The sequence below is a fragment of the Periplaneta americana genome, chromosome 2 (genome assembly GCF_040183065.1).
Source record: "Periplaneta americana isolate PAMFEO1 chromosome 2, P.americana_PAMFEO1_priV1, whole genome shotgun sequence".
Lineage (NCBI taxonomy): Eukaryota > Metazoa > Arthropoda > Insecta > Blattodea > Blattidae > Periplaneta > Periplaneta americana.
Genome location: NC_091118.1, coordinates 71,784,535 through 71,809,708, shown reverse-complemented (window position 1 = coordinate 71,809,708; position 25,174 = coordinate 71,784,535). Strand labels below are relative to the sequence as shown.

At 36.2% G+C, this 25,174-nt stretch overlaps 2 protein-coding genes across 2 annotated transcripts in view; one reads left to right on the top strand and one right to left on the bottom strand.

Moving 5' to 3' along the window:
• LOC138695280 (uncharacterized) overlaps nt 1–25,174 on the bottom strand; it is an 815,404-nt gene that overhangs the window by 355,866 nt on the left and 434,364 nt on the right. The gene's annotated exons all lie outside the window — the stretch shown is intronic.
• LOC138695278 (hemolymph lipopolysaccharide-binding protein-like) lies at nt 1,104–21,134 on the top strand. Its single transcript, XM_069819714.1, has 5 exons — nt 1,104–1,251; nt 5,755–5,919; nt 11,312–11,441; nt 12,186–12,455; nt 19,403–21,134. Exons 2-5 carry the CDS (start codon nt 5,758–5,760, stop codon nt 19,555–19,557), a joined length of 717 nt encoding a protein of 238 aa, XP_069675815.1. The 5' UTR covers nt 1,104–1,251; nt 5,755–5,757; the 3' UTR covers nt 19,558–21,134.

The window sequence follows — 25,174 nt, the reverse complement described above, 5'->3', positions numbered from 1 at the left end:
ACAGTTAATTCCCGATTTACCACGAAAATCGTCTGTAGCTGCATTTAGATCGGCAACAGGCCATGATTGTTTGGCCAAACACCTGCATTGAATTGGAATATATCAGTTCCCTAACTGCCCATTGTGCAACTCAAACCAAGAAATGGATTCGGAACACCTCAAAATCTGTGCTTCAGTGGCTAACCATAATAATATCTTTGAAAAATATTGGAGTGCAAGAGGTCAAATGACTTTATTGCCAAACACCTGGCATTAGAAAACAACAACAACAGCAACAACATTTGAATCAATCTATCTAGTCTTCTCCGCTAAGACCCAAGAATGCGCTCGAGCAACCCTGGATCATTCTTCATTTGCTGAAAGGCACCTACAATCCGATGCTACAATTCTTCAGGTGTGGTTATGACTGTTGTGTAAAGTAGTCTTTTTTCATAACCCCAAAGATAAAAGTAGAAAGATTTAAATCCGATGAACTAACTACAAGTCCTCCTCTACCTATCCATCGTTCATCATATCGCATGTTTAGATATCGTCTCGCACTTAGAAAGAAATGACATGGGGTGAGTGCGGCTTACATACGAATCGTGAATGTTGCCGCTTTACCATATTCAGGCGCTCGGAAAAATTGCTTGGTGGCAGGTACTGAACAATTCTCCCTACAGCCCCGACCTGGTATCCAGTGATTTCCATATCTTTTGATCCTTGAAAAAGCACCTGGGTAGTAAGCGATTCGACACCGATACAGCCGTTCAGCAAACTGTCATGACATGGCTTCAGAGACTTGACGCAGATTTCTTCTATGCTTGCATTGATGCCTTGGTCTGCAGTTAGGACAAGTGTTTGGACACGCATGGTGACTATGTTGAACAGTAATAATACCAATGCCCTACTACTGCGTATCAGTATATCTGTCTGTAAAGAAAAAATTGTCCATGAGATCTATTGCTACCTTACTTTTTGAAGCATCCTCGTACATACAAATGAAAATCCCATCTTTTCTCTTAGAACACTCGACATTTCAACATACTGTACAGTATAGGTAATAAAACCGTGGATGAAGCTTATATTAATCCATATTTTGCGAGATAGGATAACGTAATACGAAACATACGTTTCAATTAAAAATAATCCAGGATCTTCGTAATCTGATTTCAACAGCAGTATATAAGCACTCGAAATATTTCTCCACGTTAATAAGTTCACAGGGCCGAGAAGAATAGTCTAAGGCTTCAACATCTTGTTACTTCCAAGGTAAGAAAGACATCTATGTGTTCAAAAAATCTATTAATAGAATGGTTTCAAATTTTTATATAATTTATTGCACAAGTAAACCTTAATAATTACTGACTGGGAGACATGTAGAAATAAATTATGATGGTATATTATTATTAACTAGCCATACCCGTGCGTTTCGCTGCACTTTTTATAAATAAATATAAAGTAATTACACAATAAAAATACGACATTTGGCCCAAGGAAAATACGTGTTTGGTAGAAAGATAAAACGTTTAATATGTTACTTAATTGAAATTTTAATTAAATAAAATTAAAATACGATCCTTTTGGTCCAGAGAACACTCATTTTGTGCAAGAATATATCTTTTAATATGTTTATTAATTGTTTTATATGCAAATAATTAAAATAGAATAATTTGGTTCAGGGAACATCTGTTTTTGGTGCAAAGATAAGTCGTTTCACATTTTTCTAAACTACGAGTAGTCTTTAATGCATCTTTTAATAATTACTCCAAATTTTATATCAATATACAGTGGATTGCTTACGAAGATAATTTTTTACGTTGGCCTCACTGTGAATCCTTTTTTCTTTGTCAACTTTATGTATACACGCTTTAACATCTATGGTCATGTAACGTGTTTTGAAAGTGTGGGTATACCAGTACGCCGTTTTTACTCTTGTTCAGTTCCTGTTTCTATTGTGTATTGTAGATGGCTTGTATTCATCTAATTGATTATAGATTTTGATTAATGTTTATAGTATTGGTAATTGAGGCGATGATGAATCATGACATGTAAATTTCCAATCTGGCACTAGCATTTATGACTGAGGCAAACCATTGCTCGGCCATAGAGTTTGAACCTGTGACCTGCTGAATGCGAGTCTTAAACTCTGAACCAACTCACTTGGTTGTGCATAATTATTTATGTAAGTAAATAAAAAAATTGAAAATGAACGAGGTACATAAATATTATTTTAAGAAACACTGGAAATGAATATGGGTAATTATTATGAGCCCTGGAACGCCATTTCGTGACATTTCGTAAAATAGTTCAGCCCCAGTGAGCTCAACGGTAAAATACTAATTTTTATTCTATATGTGCTATATTTTGGGACCAGTAAAAATACTCATCTTTAAGAGAAAACTCTCGAAAATACTATTATGTTCTGTGAACAAAAATAAACTTAAGTATATAAAATTAGAGTGATTTATGTGGACCAAATAAAGTTTAAATAATCAAATAATACAATATTGCGACCGTATCAAGTTTTCTGTGCGTAAGGATATATTTAATTTTACCTCAATCCTCGATTCACTCAGGAGTTACCGCAATGACATATAGCATTACGTCCATCTAGAGAAACCACACTTTCAAATAGTGAAGGAATTATCCATATCGGTTAAGTAGCTTTTGAGATTACTTCAAACAATAACACAAATATTCTATGTATATTAATATTGATAAACATTTATGTATCCCCATTATACAATACTTATATCCGTGTAAAAATATGTTAAACGAATAATATTCTCCGTTTGTTGTGTGAAAAGACGCTTTAAAAGGACGGAGTAATTTGTTTTCATTTCATTATAGCCTGTTAGTCTGAAGCGGCGCTGATAAAACGTACTGTTATTTTAAAACTCTTATACCTCGTTAAAAAGCACTCCTATCATTTTTTTCTCGTTCTTAGTAACAGTATACAATATATTAGTGCTTTATGGTTGTGAAGTTATTTGTCAACAATAAGACGCTGAAACTTGTGTTGAGGTTACTGCCCAGCTACAGTCCTGATATACTGTATTTTATTTTATTTTTTTTTATTTTGGTATGCTATTTTACAACGCTTTATCAAGATCTTAAGTTATTTAGCGTCTGAATGAAATGAAAGTGATAGAGGTGAAATGAGGCCGGGGTCCAGCACCGAAAGTTACCCAGCATTTGTTCATATTCGGTTAAGGGAATACCCCAGAAAAAAACCTCAACCAGGTAACTTGCCCCGACCGGGAATCGAACCCGGGTCATTTGGTTCCGCGGCCAGACGCGCTAACCGTTACTCCACAGGTGTGGACTTGTATTTTATATTTTTGAAGATTGGCTAATTAATATTAACCCGACACACTCACAAAAGCTCCCACAAATTTCCAGACCCTAGACACCCAGGCAATTTTTCTTCTTCAAAAAAAATAATCACCGAAAGACTAGCCCGGATATCGAACCCAGGACTTCCAGATATGGAAGGCAGCATGCTGATCAACAGACCACGGAGGCAGTCTATCAAAATGTTGCGTAGAATAAAACATATAGGAAACAATAGTAAAAGACACTTTTGTTATGTAACATTTTTCCTGAAAATCAATAATAAGCAAGATATTTAGATTTATTTAATTCAGACATTCTTATAACCTCCTTTCAAAAAAAAGTATTTTGAATGCCATATAGACTGAAACCTAAGTTAGAACGAACTTAATTTATATTCCAATTTTCATAGAAATCGGTTCAGCTATTATCGCGTGAAAAGGTAACAGACATCCAGACACACAGACATAAAAATAAAAATTTCAAAAATGCGATATTTGGTCTCAGGATGGTTAATTATACATGATAATACCAATTATTGTCGGAAAAGCGAATATTACCAGAAAAATTGTTGTTACAGATTTGTTATAAGTAGTGCTGTTGATAGATCAAAATATTTAATCGATTAATCGAGTTTTGATCGAGTTGAAAAAATGTTTTAGTATACTGAAATACAGAATTATTCTTAAATTTAACTTGAGTTCGGTGATAAGCATAAGTATTAAATGGTGTATACCTGTATGTATTGTATAGTTATATTACAAAACAACTATTTTAATTACTTACTAACATACTCGTATTTATTATGAGTCTTATAATTTATTGTGTCAATTTCTCCAGGAATTTTTGAGACAAACATAAATAACAAAAAGTATGAAGACCCACCTAATTAATAATGCTTCATCCATGATTTTAAACATGTGAGTGCATTCACATACTCAGAATTAAGTGCCGCTCTACGTTTAGTAACAATGTTTTTGTATTACTAAACACCAAAAAAAAAAAGTTTTTTTTTTTCTGTCAAGCACTTCTCCACAATCGTCCAATTTAAATCCAAACGTTTCACCGAGTTTACCTCTTAAATTCTCATATGACATAATGGAGTTTACACTTATCACAAAACCACAGAAAACTGATTATTTTCTTTATCAAACTAAACACACATCTTTCACATACAAATTCAGTATAGAAACTGCAATTGCAAAACTATAGCGGTCGAAACAGAAGACTGGCCCCTATTGTAATCGAATTACCAGATTTTAGAAACAGAAGAAGGTAGTTACGAACTCACTTGCACACAGTGTACACATGGCTATTTTGTAAGGAATGAGGGAGACGAATCCCAGAAACGAATATATTTCATTTGTTAGGAAGATGAGCTGAAAACAAGGCGGAAGTTTAAAAAAAAAAAACACACAAAGAACTTAATAAGGTTCCTCATTGTTTTTCAACTTTCAATAGAGGTAGACTAGGTCACTATCCTCATATCTCCATCTATTTCTGAAGTGTTTGTGCAAAGATTTTTCCTACGCTACCTGGTTTACACATAGAAAATGGCAGTACTATTGTGCTCTTAAGTAAGCAATTTCCGAGAGAGAAATATTGTCGAAATTTTTAGTATGAGTTTGTATTATCGAAATAATAATTAATATCGACTACAACCGATTAATTTTAATTGACTCGATTATTTGATTAAATACTTTTGTTCGATTAATATTACAACAAATTAATCGATTAAATCCCACAACACTGGTTATTAGTACAGACTCAGCGACGAAATAATGAATGCAACTGTAATCAGTAAAAAATAAATCTAATAAAACAAATTTATATATATATATATATATATATATATATATATATATATATATACACCATAACCTAAGATAAATAATTTATATCACTGACACCACAAATCAATATTTTTTATATGAAACTACTTAAGTAACTAAATTCAAATTTGTGAGCTGCGTTAAATATATTCTGCAATCGAACTACATTTCTACAAATAAATTATTGATTTAGTTCTCTGCTAACATTACTCAGGCGATAAATTATTATTATTTTTTAAATGTCATATACAGTATATCAGTTCAGCGATCAGTAAAAAAATAAGTTGGGCCTGTTTTCCATTATTAACTATTTTATTACTATATTTGTCCAATATAGGATAGTCTGTAATAATGTTTATGAAAAACTAAAGAAGGTATTTTCTGTATACAGAAAGGCCAAAATGGTAATTTAAAAATCGTAAAATCCCACTCCTGGATAGGCCTATTACTATTAAAAACTTACAACATCTTACGTCATTAATTCTTAATGTATGGGGAACGATAAGTGAAGATTGACGTCACACAAACTAGTCTTGACAATAAACCGAACATCTGAACACTCATTCCCATTACTGGAATAAAACTTCAATCTGATTGTTGGCAACAGGTAATGTCATACATCGCGATGGTTCTCAAGGCGACGTGTCTGCTGCTCTGCGTCATGGCGTTCACAGAGGGCACAACACCCAAGAAGTGCGACATCCTTCAACCCTCAGACCTGAAGTTGTCCGTCACCAGCCGTCGTAATCAGACGGGTCATTGGATCGCACAGGTTAGTAACATGACTTAAGTCTTAACAGACCATTTTTCTAATCGCCACATCTGAACGTGCCACTAAGTATGGAAGACAGAACCAGTGATATGAATAGTGTAAGACCCTAGATCATATAATAACAGTTAGGTCATCGCTATGTTAAAATCGTTTGCACTTTGAAGAGAACAACCGCCAGGATCGCCACCCGTCCGCCGTAAACGAACAAGAGATGGCAGTACAGTCGCTAATTCAATTAAAATGTGAATTATGACGTGACTCTTTATGTAACAACTAGATGGCAGCGTAGTAAACCTGACAAAAGTTGTTAACGTAAAAGACTATAAGGCCGATCTATCTGGGGTATATATGATCTAGGGTAAGACGTAAGACACCAGACTGTGACTTAAGTACTAGCTTGTCGATCTTCTATCTAGATGGCCCGGTTCTATCCCTGGGCATATTGTGATGGAATTTGTGGTGGACAAATGAGACTTTGCAGAGGATATTTTTTGGGATGCTCCCGTTTCCCTCTATCATGCCACCAACACTTTCCATCTCCCCCTCATTTCACATTTCATCTGCAATAGTACCAAGCTTCCGATGCTGATAGAGGAAGGCCTTTGGGGGAGAGACCCCTGAGGCTTAGCAGGTTACTCCGTGCGGTTGGTCCCTGACTACCAGGATGGCCCACCTGTCAGCCGACGATGACAGAAAAGGCTTAGTTCTCGGGGCCATTGGGACTTATCAGTAGGGATGGAACTTCGGACACCGAACCCATAAAGTTAACTACGTCGCGTGTTATAAAAGTCGTGTTGTTTACATCAACTCAGGGTAGTACAGGGACCTCTACTGAACACTGCTGTGATTAAATCAAAACATTATAGTCAGGAGGCGACTAAAACAAATAGATTATGACTAGGGCTGAAAAAAGTATTGGTTATAGGCTACGCTGCATCGTACGTAGACTTCTGTGTTTACAAAATGGCTGTGTGCACACTCGACTGTTTGTACAGTCCGCTCCGTATGATTAAACTCGTAACAGAATATACATTTACAGGTTTACTTGTCTTTCTAATTGATTAACTTCGAACAAATATTAAATTTACAAAAGATATCATTACTATTAATTAATTCAAACTCATTTTACCATGTTCTGAAGTTAGTAGTCTTATTATAGTTCTTTCTTCTATTTTTGTTCCTTCATTCTGATACAACCTGAAGTCAGTTACGCAGGTCTACTATTGAGGAGTATCGAATGTTCACTCTATATCAGGCCTGCACAAGGTTTCCGCTCTCCTAGCCGGCTCACAGCTCATGAGCGGAATGCAGATATTAGCTGCGCTCAGTATAGGATGGACTGGTAGAAGGGGTGATCTCGTACAAAATATACAGAAAAGGGAAGTACTAGTACGAGTGTTTATGAAATGAATTTCCGTTCAGTGTTTGCTAAACTATCTTGGACTTATTAATTAATACAGAAATATTTATTTTACAGAAATAATAGAAATTTTATACCTATTTAAATGTACAGTATCATTTTGTTATATTTTTATTTATCAGTACATCAAAACGAGGTTTTATGCTGTTGGCAGCTGAAAGGAACAGTAGCCTACTGATCGTAATGAAACATCAGTTAACAGATGTTCGATGCCTGCCTTTATTAATGTTGATTATAGAAAACAGTTGCTCACAAATATAAATGTTGAGCCAAACACAGCAATCATTTTCACAGCCAGCTTGTGTAGTCGTGGATATTATTGCTAATGTTTAGTCTTGTAAAACTCAACCAGGCTAGTAGTATTCTTCAAACGATCTTTAGCCCTTAGGCCACATTGAAGATCAACAAGTCCGAGCTGTAAATCGTTAAATGTTATGTTTTATTTAACGACGCTCGCAACTACCGAGGTTATATCAGCACACTTAAATGCAATCGATCTGGCCCGGAATCGAACCCGCAACCTCGGGCATAGAAGGCCAAAGCTATACCAACTGCGCCAACCATGCCCACCTGTAACTTATATGGCATTGTTTCAACTGGTGTTGAAGAATTTGTTATGATAACTTTAAACTTCTTTCCAATTAAGACAAGATTTTTAGTAGGTTATTTTACGACGCTTTATCAACAGCTTATGTTATTTAGCGTCTGAATGAGAAGAAGGTGATAATGCCGGTGAAAAGAAGTCCGGGGTCCAACACCGAGAGTTACTCAGCTTTTGAGTTGAGGGAAAACTCCGGAAAAACCTCAACCAGATAACTTGACCCGGGAATCGAACCCGGGCCACCTGGTTTCGCGGCTAGACACGCTAACCGTTACTCCACAGGTGTGGACCTTAAGACAAGATCTTGGAACCTAGAAGTAAATTCATTTTGAATTTCAATTAATATTTGCACATAATCGTTTAACATGGCTTCAGCACGAGCAGTTTCTATCGTTCGAAAGTAAGCCATATTACCTTCCCGAAACTGACTTACGAAAAGTGTAAGTTTACGACTGAAATCCTGTAATTATTCAACATATCAACACTGAGCTGACCTTTTCCCTGAAGAGAGATATTAAAATTGTTGAAGATTAATATCTTTAGTATGTTTATGTCTGGACTCGTAATGACGCATTATGTTACGTTTCTTTCTACGTTTCAAAATGTTGTGGGAGATAAGGCACTGAGTATGTACTCCAGCAGCTATGAAAAAATAAGCATTTTCCCATTCAACATTGAAAGAATTTGCCTGATCACTACTTTTCCGTCTTTTAGATTCCTCCATACCGTACTGTAGCAGTAGGTAAGCAACGTGAAACAGTTACTGAGAATACGCACTGCACTCCTCTAGATAGCTGAGTGGTCGTTTCCCTCTCCTCTATCTATAGCAGGTCTATGTTATTCTGACGTATCTTCCTCTCCGATTCGGCGAGCGGTAAACACAGCTCTCCCGCTCGGAAGGAGCGCGCGCGCTCGTTAAGCGCTGTGTATGCAGGTATGCTCTATCTGCGTCTTAGAGACAGTAGACACACCTTGTAACGGGACGCATTTTGTAAACAATGTATGTAGAAATCCTGATAACAATACTCTTCTTCAGGTCTAATTATAACACACGAAGGTGACTTACCTCATCTGTTTGGTTGTAGAAAATGGTGATAGATTTAAATAAAATTGAATTGTGTCCTTTAAGTGCCACTAATTTTGCTGCACTGTACAACTGTGTACATTCCTAAATTTTCAAATATAAACCTGTTCGATTGTCACTGAAACAATGTTTGTACTAAGAAAATATCCTTTCGACATCACATAATGTTAGTGGTGCGAATTTGGAGGAGTTTATATTTATTATAATGTTGCTGTGTATTATCTTGTTCCTCTTCACTATTCAATTCGTATTGCACTTCACAGCGTTTTGATTATGCAGGATTTTTTCAAGAACACTCTTCGGTTTTAGTTTAACCCTTTTATTGTTATCAACAGCTGATCGTATAGAGCCATATTCATAGACATTCTTAGCGCAGGCTTGCGGTGGATGATCAGCGAACTAACGTTTTTCGTATTCATAAACCAGTGTTAACGATATATGATATGACATGAATCCTGTACAAGTAGTCACTCGCTAGCCGGGGCTAGTTTAGCACGCTCGTAGCGCGGACTAACGAAATGTCTATGCATAGCACCCACAGAATTTAAAATGCTTTCATAACAAGATGGTAAGTATTGTGTATCCATGGTTGTTAGAGTCGGCAATTTTTTTAACGTATACTTTTCAACCAAGTGTTTACAATGATGTGATTCTCAAGTTTATGGAACGGAATATTTGCAGATATCAACATCACATACAAGTCATAATAAAAAGAGGACTGATCCGAAATCGAACCACTAAACAATTTCAGATGTTAGATATGTATTTTCTCTCCAACTTACACACTTTATACCATGATTATTTTTCAGGCAAGGACGAAAATATATCATATTTTGACTATTTTACAAACATAGACAAAGTTATATATTCCATTTTAGGCATTTTAATATAAACTATCTTCACAAAATCTACCTTCGCTAGATCACAACTGAACTCCTGAACAGAAAATAGGCATGCTGTATCGAAATAACCTATTAGAATTCAGTAAGCAGTACAAAACCCGCACCCATTGAACTCCAAATGAACAGAGTTCCCTTCAGGCGACATCTTTCATTTTGCATACGAACCCGAAGGTACATCAGTAAAATAAACAGCTGACAACACCCTATATCCTGTGTTTCTTAAGGTTGTGGATCTGTGAAAATTCTAACTTCTACATTTTTACACCAATTAGTTTACTTATAGTTAATTTTTGTTGTTTTTTAACACTGAATTATAATTGTCTTAATTTTCAAAGTTTACATATATATTTTTTAATTTACATTTAATTTATTCCTGATAGATGTATGCAAAATAGGATATATGTTTTTCATATTCTTCCACTTACTTTTAGAGAAAAAAATATTTACTCTTTTAATTGTTAAATTTTCAATTTTTTTATAACTTATCACATCCTCAACACATGGTGATTTCAATACTTTCAACAGTAGAAGAAAACAATGTGTCACTTTACTTCACGTGCTTTTGTGCCAAATTTCACTGAGATTGGAAAAAAAAACTGCATTCATTAGAGAATTTCGTATGTTACAAAATGTTTAAATTGGAAAATCGAGAAAACTAGTATCAAAGTACAGCATGTATATTATATATTATACTACCAATATTCTTCCTTCCTATACAGGCCTACCACACACATTTTCCTCCCACATAACAGCGCGAAATATGACCTGAATTAAAAGTAAAATTAGTTACAATGAAGAACAAAGCCCGTTAGAATGACAGCTGAGTGTCAGTTTAAAGGGCTGCAGCTTTCTAGCACTCGCTGGTCCCTTTAAATTCGTCCTGATATCCATTAAATTTTCATAGGGTCAAAATAAGCACATATTTAGAAACCGAAACATTATTTAGATTTCAGAGTTAAAAACAAACTGTCTACTATTTAATATATTTTTTTAACATTTTCATCGATCCATAGCTTTAAACCTGTAGCTGCTTCAAAACAATGTTTTGGTGTATGAACTTAGTTCCATGCTTATCAAGCCATTCATCTGAGAAACGGGACCTGGCTCCATCATGGGCTGGGGCAGGATGGACCACCTTTCAGAATCGAGTTCACAAATGCCATCCAAGTCACCTGTATGATTTGGACAATCATCGTAGCGCGCAATGGCTATAGCAAACCTAACTAAGCATAAGAAACCCGTCCCTTGTAAAGTCAAGACTTGGCAAGACTGTAATGTAGTCGTCATAACCAGAGGAGCTATTGTATCTCTCACGGATGGAGCAGGCAACAACCAGTTTGATGTGTAGTGTATGACTCGAGTTTGAACAGGCATTTCGCTTGCAGGCAATGCTGAAGCACAAAGGACAAGATGTGACGGGTATGCAGAATGAGGGACTCTGGAGCCTAGATATGGACCACACCACAGTCACCTGTGAAGGAGGGGAAACTGTCGTTATAGTCGCCACCGTGACGGGTATGAGCGAAATTTAAAGTTGTACTTATATAAAAACTTAATACAGTATTTGCTTTTTTCGAAACTAATATTAATTTTTTCTACCCAATCTCCAAACATATTTAATATCCTCTTTTATATTTTTAATTACTATTAAATTACCTTGCAACATTATTATTTGCAATAAATATTCAACACTGTACAATTACTATGATAAGACTACTTACATGAAATCTTAACTGATACATTCAAAATATTGCTTTCATAAAACATGTTAGTGCTTGTATTCAAATCTGGCACCAGTTTAGCGCGAGTAGCAGGTAAATAAGTAGAACAGATAGTACCATGTGATTATTTCCTCGTCCGACTAAAGGCTGGTTCACAATAAACCGGGAACGGAAGCGGCAAAGAGAACGAGAACAGAAATAATGTTACAATAAACGCTTTTAAATGCTCACATTTAGATACAATTATTTTAACAATATTTTCGTTCTCGCTCTCGTTGTTGTTCCCGTACCCTGTTTATTGTGAACCGGCCTTTACTGTGCAGCGGGACATCCTACACCATAGACATCAGACCGCACTGAATACTGATACACACACACACACAGACAAATGCACAAAAACACGTACACACACTTTTACGTTCATGTATTAGATGTTATTGCGCTAGGTACATAAATTATACAGTGAAAACACACAATTTTCACGAAAATTACACCAAGATTCTTATTTGCTTTAGTATTGAATTGTTATGATCCCTAGCGCCTCCACGTAAACCAAGCCCCAACTACGAGCTAATTCCTGGACTGGGATATTACAAACTGCACACAGAGGCCAAACCTTGGCACGATGCTCGTCAAATCTGCGCACAGGAGGGTGCCCACCTCGCCATCATCAATTCTGAAGAAGAGGCGGAAGAGCTGAAGGCGATTCTCGCTAGACATCCAAAAATCCTCTCCGATTGGAGGAACGAGTACGCGTACATCGGCATGAGCGATATCCGCAGCGAGGGAGACTGGATCACCATCTTCGGTGAGATTGGAGTAGGGCCTATTATTCGAGAGACTAGATTGCATGCATATTAATTTTTATGTCGTGGTTACCATCCTTATTTGTTTCCAATATCTATCTACCGGATATTATATTCATTTCCGGCATTGGAACAGTTCATATATTAAACTAATGCATGAATTCGTAGTATTTTTTGCTATTACATTCAAAATTATTTATTTCATATAAACAAATATTATACAAACTAATCAGTATATTCTCCTTCATTGTTCTTGATTGGCTCCTAATGCCCTGATAATTTTTCGTATCTGAAGAAATCCTGTGATTTGAAGTTGAAATAGTCAAGTCAATTTTGAACAGCAGGTCCCTTATTAAAGGTTATTCCCCGGATACTGTTGTATGGTGGAAAATATGAATATCTGATGGAGCAAGGTCAGAAGAATAACCGTGATGTGGAATAACTTCCTAACCGACATCTTTATAACAGATTTTGTGTTGTTAGTAGTAACCCGAAGGGAATTATTATACTGCAAAATATTTTGATGAAGTCGCCGCGGTAGTTTTTCTTAAATTGCGGCCTCAGAGCGACTAAGCTGTTGGCAATAAGTCTCAGCAGTTAACAGAGTTTGAGAAGGGGCGCATTACTGGAATGCGCGAGGCAGGATGGTCGTATCGGCGAATAAGATTGTCGGGACGTGTTGGGACCAGTGGATGCGTGAGAGCACGCACACACAGCGACTGGGCTCAGGACGCCGACGACTGACCACCGGGAGAGAGAGAAGTTCGTCGTATCCTCCGACAAGCGAGAACAGATCCAACTGTTTCATCGCCCGCCATCCTGAGAGAGGTAGCACCATTATCACAGGCCCCTGTGTCTGCCTGAACCATTTCCAGGCACTTGGCTGAAGGAAATTTGGTCTCACGACGCCCATTACGTGTCCTGCCATCGCCTCCGCTTGCAGTGGTGTCGTGAGCGACAAACCTGGACTGCTGCAGACTGGAAACGGGCTGTCTTTCGCGATGCATCCAGGTTCTCATTAAGCTCTGACGACGGTCGTGGTCGTGTCTGGAGACCTTGTGGTGCGCGTCTCAATCCTACATTTGCTGTGGCGCGACACACCGCACCCATTGCTGGTGTGCTGGTCTGGGGGGCCATCATATTCGACAGTCGGTCACTCCTAGTGTCAATAACAGCTCAGCGATATGTGCAGGACATCCTCTTCCCACATGAATTGACACTCATGCCATGGCTTCCAAGAGGTCTTTTTTTAGCAGAATAATGCTCGGCGGCACACAGCAAGGGTGTCACAGGAATGCCTCCGCAACGTTGTCGCACTTCCATGGCCTGCACATTCGCCAGATTTGCCACCAATCGAACATGTTTGGGACCACCTGGGACGCCAACTGCAGCAGACTAGAATCTTATAAGATCTAGAGAACCAGTTGCAGTAAATATGGACAGATTTGCGGCAGGATATCATGCAAAATCTATATGCCTCCATGCCCGCCCGTATTACACCTTGTATCCAAACTAGAGTTGAAGAAACAGGGTACTACAGCCTCAATTCAGGTGGTCAGTTTTCAGTAATAAAATTATTATTTTGCTCTAATATTGCAATCATTTACATACATCAACGTAACGATTTTCCATATATCTTTTCATGCAATTTCCACAACTCCTTTTTGGTGCGTTATTTCTTTCTGTCAGTCGGTGTATATGCAATCACGAGCTCAATACGTGGGGAATATGCATCCATAGATAGTTGCTAACCATTAGGATCGCTACTATCGCCTCATCACAGATAATGCGAAATAGTATCGGCACAGTGTATTGTTCCTAGTACCCTCAACAACTCAAGCTTTGTGACTGTATAAACTAGAATGCGGTTGTACTGTCTCTTGTTTGTTTAGGCATTAATTTGATCTCATTTTCTGATTAATTTCTTGCTCTTTGCATTAGTTATGAAATGCCATCCTGTAATACTATTTAAACAATACTGGGCTGAAAGCTCTTATTAAATCGTTTTGATGTGAATCGTGCTCTGTAAAGAGCTTCAAGAGTCGGGCCTTTTTAATTTTTATACTGTTTTGTTTTAAAATATGTTCAAAATATTCCCTAATTCACATCCTATAATGTTTGTATAAATAGTTTCTTCATAAAATTAAAAAATAAAGAAGCTACAGTTCTGTTTCAAACTTTAACTCATCTTGTAGAATGGGAAATAAATCGAAATTAAAGTAAAAATGCATACATACACATATACTGTTCATTCGTTCCAAGTGATCTGCTCAAAGACAGGTCTTTCACTGTGAACGCAGCATTCACCAGTCTCTCCTATTTTCTGCCATCCTATTAGTCTCCGAGTATGATTCATATATCTTCATCTCATCTATCATTTCATATCTTCTTCTGCCCCGAACTCTTCTCCCGTTCACTATTCCTTCCAGTGCATCCTTCAGTAGACAGATTCTTCTCAGTCAGTGACCCAGCCAATAGCTTTTTCTTTTCCTTATCAGTTTCAGCATCATTCTATTAAAAGCTTCCCGAGCATTTGAAGGTGCCCACTTGCTTTACTACCTCATTTAGATTTCGAAAGTTTACCTTCATTTCTTTTCTTCCTATGACCATGGTATTCGTCTTGTTTGCATTTACCTTCATCCCATACTACTCACATCTGTCATTTAGCTTATCCCTTAGTATCATCTCCTCTTCTGCTAACAATGTGCTATCATCAGCAAATCTTATACATTTTATTCTTCTTCCTCCTACTATCACTCCTCTCATGTTCGGAAAATAGTTCTTCACTAAATCCTGCAAGTAGTTGTTGTACAGTATAGCGAAAAAGGGCATCCTTGACGTACTCCTTTCCCTATTTCACTTCCTTCTGACATTTTTCTCCTATTTTCACTTTGACAAGTTTCATATGGAGATAAGTGAACAGGCTTCTCTCTTTCCAATCCCCACCAATTTTCTTTATGATTCTCATATTTTCATCAGTTTATTCCAATATACACACACACAATAAAAAGGTTAAGATGTGAATTCTGAAGTCATTCTGAGCAAAGAAGTTCATATGAATATAGGTCCGTTTTCGAACGGTTACAGAGATATGGCTATTTGATTTCACAAAAACTTCTGAGATTCCATTGTACTAACTTGCATTTAGAGACAGATAACGGATAAATTTAAAGTTTATATTGACGTATGCATTAGGGTGGAGTGAAAAAATTAATTTCAGAATTTAAATTCGGCAGGGCTTTCAAAAGTTGTGTTTTAATGTCAAATGATCGTGTTCAAAAATTTTGGATTTATTTTAATATTTAGATGCGCCCCAGATGCTTCGAAAATTTCCTTATAGTTAAAAATAAGAAAAGTGAGTTTTGTTTCATTCTTATTACTTAATTGATTATTATCTCATTTTCAGTTTGAGAGAGAATATGGCTCACAGTTGTAGCGAGATATTGGAAAGGGGTAAGGGTACCCCAAGTACAAGGAGCACAACAGAATGCCCAATAACTGGCACTCCAGCAAAAATATCAGAAAATGTTCTTCCTACAAGTGCTGATGTACTGAGGAACTGTTAACTGTGAGATGGAACTTGAAACTTGATATTCATTCAAAAGAACCAAACATCAGTGAAATTGCAGAAATATTTTCCGTAGATGTTGAGAAGGTAATTGATGGTATTGACCTTAAAACGACTCGGCATATTAAGAAAAAAGAGGAACGAAAGGTGAAGGAACAAAGGAGACTGGAGGTGAGTGTGAATAATTTCGATGAGGTGTCACCTGAGTATCCGATAAGTATTGCATCTGAAAACAGTTCAGAATTAGAATATGGGGAAGGAAATAAGAGTAGAATGAAACCAAGAAGCAGAATAAAGAAAAATCAAATGATATTGCATCTTCCAAACATGGCAAGGGAATGTGATCGACGTGGCCTTTCAGATCGAGAAGCCACCTCTATTGCTAGTGCTCCTTTGCAAGACATTGGTGTTCTATATGATAGTGAAACAAGTAATGTCACCGATCGAGTAAAGTACACAGAGAAAAGAAGAAGTTTATACAGGAAGCAATGGAAAGATTTGCTGAAAATTCCCGCCCTCTTAATGAATTGTACTTCGATGGAAGAAAAGACCTTACAACAGTTCAAATTAAGAAGGGTTACAAGTTCCATGCATCTACTCAATTGGAAGATCATTACACATTTGTTCAAGAACCAGATTCAAGATACATAGGTCATTATAGTTCTAAGTGGTGAATCAAAAATTATCTTACGAGAGACGTTATCATTTCTTCATAAACAGAACATTTCCTTAGAAAACCTCAAAGTAATAGGATGTGATGGAACAAATGTCAACGGTGGAGTCATTCGTCTATTGGAAGTGGAACTAAATCGGCCTTTGCAATGATTTATTTTTCTTCTTCATACTAATTACCTCCCTTGAGACATTTTATTTCACAGAGTGGATGGTAACACAGTATGCCCAACGTCTCTACCTGTGCCAATTGGGAAAGAAATAAAGAAATGTGAAGATCTTCCCCTTGTAAAATATAATCCTATAAAGGTGGAGAATTTCCCACACATAGATGAAGAAGCAATATCTGGTCTAAGTACAGACCAGAAACACCTGCAAGATGTTTGTCAAGTTGTATCAAATGGTGTTTGTTTCACAGAATTATTACTACGGACCCAGGTTCAGTCGTTCAGTCCAGATGTTGACTACAGCAAGAAGGATATTGAGACTCTATATCAGTACAGAAAAATCTTCTGGGAAACGCATAATACTTGGAACATATGTTATTAAAGTATATGAACCAGTCTGGTTTTCCATTAAAATGAAACCAAAATCAACAGAAAGTTCACGTCATCTCTGGAAATTGATAAATGTGTCTCGATATTTACCTAAAGAAATAAAGGCCATTATTGATCCAGTTATTCAGAGAAATAGCTTCTTTGCTCATTCTGAAAACATTCTTTAATCGATAACTGATGAGAGAAAAAACATTCAGCAGCTAGCACTCAGAAGGATTATAGCAGCAAGACATTCTCCGCATTCTTCTTCAGGTGTAAGAATGTTCCGTGTTCCAGAACTGAATTTTTAAGGTAAGGATTACACTGAACTCATTCACTGGCAAGAAACAGAGACACGAACCACCAGTAACAAAGAATGTAGAAGAAGACATACTCAAATTTCCATGTCACACTCGAGCGACTGAGATTTATGTTCACCTTATAACAGAAACATCCAGAAGCGTTTGTGAGGAAGACAGTCGACATGGTTTTGTTCTTGCAGGATTACAATCAAGGTCGCTAATGAAACCATTCAATACAAAGTCTGAATATACTCCTTGAAATTTGGAAAATAAGTTGCAAAACATTACACAAATTGTATCACTAACTAAATATGATATAATATATTCACTTACTCATTTATAATATGCACGTTTGTCCAAGAGCTGTCATAAGTAAATAATTATTTCATTTAAATTGAAGAATTCTTTAATTTTTTAAGTGGGTAATTGCCTAAATAGTACCTAAGTACTAATTACCTAAATTAGTACTTGTAAGTGAAGTGTATGTATCAGACGTTTAAAATTACTTGAAATATGCTTTAAAACAGTCATTTGTAGATTATTATAAAAAAATTTTCAACCGTTTGATGTTCTGATATTTGTTCTATAATTCACAGCGCTTAGGGCGCATCACAGAATTGAGACAGAAACTTGAGATTTTGAATGAATAATAGCTATATCAATACACAACTTTTGCACACCCTGCCGATTTGAAATTCCACAAAAAAAATGTTTCCCTATACTTTTCACTCCACCCTAGTATGCATACATACCTAATATTCTAGACGTCGGTGTCGATGTTTTCGCACATTTTGAAAGGTATCTCCTTCTGCTTCAATGCACTGCTGCGCTCGGACGTGAATCGCGCTCATCGCTTGGGAGAGTTGCATGTATGTAGCTGTTGTTTATGCCGCATCCAAAATAAGGTCGATTAGCATCTCTCTCGTTTCCCCTTTCCTTTGCTATACCAAGTCTTTCATCCAACCTCATAAATACTCTTCGATATGGAATCCTTCTGTTCGGAAAGCGTCGTTCATATTCAGCGATGGCACGCAAGGTACTTCCATCACACAAACCATAAACATACACAATATCGGCGTATTCTGTAGTCGAATATTTATAAGGGATCTTGAAAAACACAACTTAACACTTCCGATAACTGTACCTGTATAACTACTGTACTGTTGGTAGCTGACTGAACTGCTGTGAATTGATGATAGTGTAGGTTATTTGTGTTATCTGCGGTTTTGTGTCATTAGATCAGATAAAGGCAGGCGATTGGACATTTGTAATGCCCCACCAACCGGTTTGTTTCTCTTATCTACATCGTTCACAATGCAGATTCCAATGTTACGTCATTCATTGTGAACTTGACCTTGTCTCAGGTCAGCAGCATATGGTAACGTCTGATTCACATTGGGGCGAAACGTTTTACCAAAAAAATGCATCTAGCTCCGCCATCGTTCGAAAACGGACCAATGTTCATATGAACTTTTTCACTCAAAATGGCCTAAGATATCGTATCCTAAATTGTTTACCTTTCCTCGTGTATCACCCTATATATATATATATATATATATATATATATATATATATATATACATATACATATACATATTAAATGCTCATCTTAGTCACAAATTATTCAGCATTGGGAATTACACATAGAATACAAGTACTGATATTAATTCATATTTGACATCGTAGCTTTACAATAACAGAATGACAATGAGAAATATAAGCCTACCTCGTTTGAGAGCAAAAGAGCTATTCAATTCCCGTTTAATTCAATATAATATAAACTACAGTATGATGTAATTATAGCTTTTGATAATAATTGTGTAGTATTCTGAGTGCATGAATGTAATAAATGATTTACTTATCACTTATAGGTCAGCCTCTGAACACTACAGGGTACATGAAGTGGGCTCCGAACCAACCTGATCAAGGCAGGGAGGGTAATTGTGGCCTGATGCAGCGCACTGGAGGTCTGCACGATGTACCTTGTGCGCTTGCATTTCCTACCTTTTGTGAAAGAGAGTTGTAAATATGGTGGTAATTTGTTTTAACTTGATTATTGACTTTCTAAAGCTGCGCCTTCACTCACGACGTGAAAAACGTTGTCCTTGCCAATGGAATTCTCTGTCGTGTGATCAAGAACTGAAAATCCATATTTATTTTCTCCATTTTCTCGAAATAACTATTTAATTCATTTTATTCTCTACGATTTGGTTCTCTTAGTAATGGCTGGTCTTTCTTTCTTTTTTTTTTCCATTGTACCGAAATTACGAGTTTGATGTCTTGACCGTTTTTTAAGTTCTTAAAAGTAATATTTCTTCTATAGTTATGTAGTTTAGTTTCCTTTGTTCTTAGATACTCAAATATCTTTTTCAAATGTTAACGAAAAACAAGAGTGGAAATTATACATCTAAGTCTGTCTCCAATTACCGCTTTTAATGCGCCATAGTATTCGTTTTTAAATAATTATTAATATAATTACTGTATTATCATTATTATATTATCACTAAGACCGTATTATCATTATTATATCTCAAATAATAAATATTGATAACTTCTTGCCATAAAGTACCCGTATTACAATTATTACCTTGAAAATATGTTGGGTTCTTTTTACACAGATATAAGCATTATTATTATTACGATTATTATTACTATTATTATTACTATTATTATTATTATTATTATTATTATTATTATTATTATTATTATTATTATTATAAAAGAGAAATCTACTCTTGCATTTATCAACAATTTATGAACTTTAACTCACTCTGAAAAATAAACAAATATTAAAGTAAATAACTTTCCTTATATATTCAATGTGATACTTGGGCCTGCTTAGCTGCACACAGGTGGCTGATTCGTGGCAGATTCGTTGATAGTGCAAACCCCATTTCTTATCGATGGACTTGAATCTCTCCCTCTTTGATGTTTTAATTTAAGTTAACGTCGAGAGGCCCAGTTCACACATACATGTAGTTGAAAATGGCAATAACATATTAACTGCCATCTCGGAGATAGCCGGATAGCCCTAGTCACTCCTTATTGACAACCGAAATGTCTCAAAAGGCACTACGAGAAGGTTTAATTTAGTGTTCTGTCTGTTTTTGTATCTGTCTGTTCCTCTTGTATGAGTATATTATTCAGAAGATGTTTTGAATCCACAATAAATTGATCACGAACTCAGTCGAAATCTTGAATACTCTATCCAAAATAATTCTAGAATTTCTGCTGCAAGATTACTAAATGTTCTTTAATTAAGTCCATCAACACTTCATTACTGTCAGCAAGGAGCCATATAGTTAGGAACATCTCAAACGACCCATGATGGTGTCAGCAGAGAAAGGTACCGTAGTTTCCCCTAACTATGGTCCACATTTGTCACATTTTTCTTTCTATATTCAATACTATTCATCCAGATTAAGTGAAATTTTGGCTTCGGACTCTTGTAAGTGTATATTAAATAGATATTGACATATGTGTTTGAAATTATTTAATTACAAGTGTTAAAAAAATAATAAGAATTGTACATAGTTGTATTCTGAGTTGCCCAACTATGGTCCACTCATATATTCATGCTTGAAAGCATGAATGGACTGTAGCTGAAGCTGTAATTATTCGTAAATCAATACATTGAGTTTATAATTTAAGGGTAGAAACATAATCTAGCACAGAAATATTAAAATTAAATGAAACGTACATGGATTCTTTTTATTAGTACACATTGCATCAACACACAATAAACAAGTGAAATCTGAAAGTCATTTTCCTGCAATAATGAACAACTACACTCACCGGCAAAAATACCGGGCCACCTAAAGTTTCTCAATTTTTTATGAGGTGAGAATCAGAAAACTCATTAAGAAATGAAGAAAACATTGCTTCCCAGAAAAAGAAACTCTTTTTTATTATCACTTGCGCTATTATTTTCAACGCCAAACAATGGATATAATTAAAATGTGTAAAACTTACAAATTGTTTCAATTTTCTTGCAAATGTTCAACGATGTTGCTGGAGCAATTCTGGGCCTTTAGCTGGTTCTTCTGGAATTCAGCCCACATTCATCCAGACGTCTGCTTACAGTTCTCTCACTCACGTTAACTTGTCTTATTTTCTGGAAGGCTCTTCTGGTCCCAAGAACTGCAGCCACATAACGCTGACTATTCCCATCTTCTATCAATGCAACCATTTTTGCTGAATCGGTAGGACTTAGTGACAATTGTATACAATGAAGTACTCCAATACTGCCTCAAGAGAGCTTACCAGTCTGTAGACTTCTTCAGCATAGCTTGAAATGAGTAAGAGAAGTTTAGACACAATATAGCAAGAAGAACGAATCTCTTTTTCAGATCATTGTTGGCTATTACGTATTCAGTATTACATTGTTACGTATCAAAAAATAAATGAATAACTAAATAAACCTCAGCACACCTACAATTATTTAAAAAATCCTACAATTTTAAAAAAAAATTTAAATAAAATGTAGTTGGCCCGATTTTTTTGCCGGTGAGTGTATATTAAAGAACAAAAGTACGGTATCAAAATAAACTAACACATTCTTAGCAAAATATTATGCAAATAAATTCACTGATAATGTTTATTTACCATACTGAGAACTATATTCAGTAGGATTATTTCTATCCTTTGAATTTCCACTTCTCTTATAATTCTGAAATTGAAAATAGATCTCTCTTTTTCGAGACGCATAAGGGGTCTTCAATTTGTTTTATTATACATATAATTATTATAACGTACCGAAGTACATATGATATTTCCATGCAGATATTCTGCGTCATCATACGATGAAAGAGTAATGGAACGGAGAAAAATTCTCTCCGGCGCCGGGGTGGAATCCGGTGTAGCTTAGTGGATAAAGCGTCAGCACAGAGCTGAAAACCCGGGTTCAAATCCCGGCGCCGGAGAGAATTTTTCTCCGTTCCATTAATATTTCATCATTGTTTTATTATGTTTTGCTTTCTATAGAATAAAATGTCTTCCATTTCTCGCCACCTCAGTAATTGCCGCTTCTTACTATACATGAAACAACAGCTCCATTGTTCTTCACTTCCAAAACTTTCCCTGGCCACAATTCCTCCTCATAAGTAACCACCATATAACTATATGCCTTTAGCATTATTTTAAGAGATTTCGTCTTCTTTACCACATCTGACTCACTGTCTGTAAATATGGAGAGTACACCGGAAACATCATAATCTGTATCCAATTCAATTTCATCGCTCTCATGGTCACTTACAGGGACGGTTGTGATCGTGCTACTCTGAAGTTTTCGTTTTACCGGACCATCATTCGTGCTAGTACCATTGATGCTGGAGCAGCCTGTTTCTTTATTTAGTGGACTATAATGTTAAATGGTGTTTAGAATATACTGAGATACCGTATTTGCAGAAGTAAATAATCAAATTGTTCATATTTCATTAAAACAAATATTTCAAAATGAAATACAACTATGGTCCACGAAAAATTGTGGTACATAGTTGAGGACTGACTTCTAGCCTTGAGGTTAAACATTTTTCAAGCAGAGTCCTTAACCTCTGCCAGTCTAATTATTACGTGAAAGTAAACACTATATAGCCAGGTTTAATTGTATAAACAATCATATATCTATAATTTACCAGTTCTACAGAAGAGAGCTTAATAAAACAGACAAACACAAACGGAATGATTTCATGTCTTCACACATTCAATAGAACGATGCACACTGACCTTGTTAAGCATCCATATCATTGCCACGTGTAATGGTAGATAGAAGTATCTATGGGGAACATAATTCCATCACAGTGGCCCCTTAAATGACAAACATCGAACTCTTGGAGGACTAAGTAGTACATAATGCGTTTTGGACCATAGTTGGGTGCCTGGACCATAGTTATGGGAAATTACGGTATTTAATTTTGATGTAATTTTAATTGATTCTAATAATGTCTTACAATAACAGGTAAAAGTTCACGTCACACCTTCCACCTTGTGGAGGCTCACCAGAGTGCCGCGGCACACCGGTTGCGGAACACTGGACTATAGTCCATCACAATTTTCTAGGAAGACCAATGGACAGCATTTTCCAAACAACATATTTACATATTTAACTATGATTCTGGTATGTCTAGGTGGATTCCTAGGGCAATTCTTTTGTAAAGACATGTACGTTTTCCATGAATAAAATAAGTAATATTGACCCCAAGTAGATAAACATGTAAAGTAAATTTATACCTGTGCCTACATCAGCCGTATTATAAATAAATTATTAACAACCACTGTGAGCGAAACGAATGTTGTCCTTTTCTTTTATGAAGTCAATGTAGAAATCAAAGGTATCTGTTTGAACCGCTAGGAATTTCTTTTTTTGAACGGCAGAAAGTCCGTCGTTCGGTTACCATGGATTTAGTCTCCTGTAGAATACATGCAACGTAATACAAGTTGCAATCAATATATTTCCGAACTGCACTTGTATTTGTTGTACATACATGTCACTGAAGATCATTGCTTCCATGCCTGTTGAGTGAGTCTATGGAACCGTGTCAGATTGTTCTTAAGAAATGAGGTTCTATACGTGATTTTGTGCAAACATGTCAAGGCCCTATTGCGATTTTTGCAGGATTTACTCCATATACGCCTTATGGTTAGTCTCTTTCTCTGTCCTTAAAGTGATACATATAGTATAGATTCCAGGCGTTTCCCTGGTTCTAAATAACTTCTACGTTTCCTCTGTCCTGTGTGTTGCCTGCATTCAGAGCAGTTCGGAAATATATTGAATGCCCTTGTACATACCTTTTTCTGCTGAACTTGCATGTGATCTAACTATATTGAAGGGTGGAGAAATAAGCAAACAGTGCAGCAAAGAGTAGTAATACGAGAATTTAATCCACAAATCATGCTTTCCAATATGATAAAATATTCTTTAATAGATTATTGTACAAAGGGACATCATCATCATCATCATCATCATCATCATCATCATCATCAAACGGTAATCATCATAAGCGCACAACTTACCCTTTTATGGTTCAAAAGCGCACAATGAAATCAATCAGAAGAGCAGTTGCAAACAAGACAAAAGCGCACAGTAAAGTCAGTAGGAAGCGCACAATCTTTTCCTTTCCGTTGCACCACATTTGAAACTTGGTGTGAAATATACCAGGGCCGGGGTGCGGTTTAAAATTTTGTGTGCATATTACTTATCAAAATGTTCTACACTGAGTACCCACGTTAAAAAGCTGTAGATAATGATTGAAAACAGACTTTCTTAAGCGCGTAATTTTATTTTCCCTGTACCTAATTCAACATTGTTAGCCACTGGCATAGCTCAGGTAGTAGTGCGTTTGTCTGCTGATCCAGAATTTCGCTCGTGAGTTTGGTTCCATTTCATCTTGGGCTGATTACGTGATTGGGTTTTTTCGTGATTTTCCCCAACCGTAAAGCCAATGTCTGGTAGTCTGTGGTGAATTCTCGGCCTCATCTCGTCAAATACAATCTTGCTAGTACCAATTACATCGACGCTAAATAACATGGTAGTAGATAGAACATCAATAAATAATAAAATAATAATATGCCGTTAGATTTTTTCCACTGATATCTCTTAGATTATTACATTTCTTTAGTTTCAGACAAGTTTCAAGATGTACTTT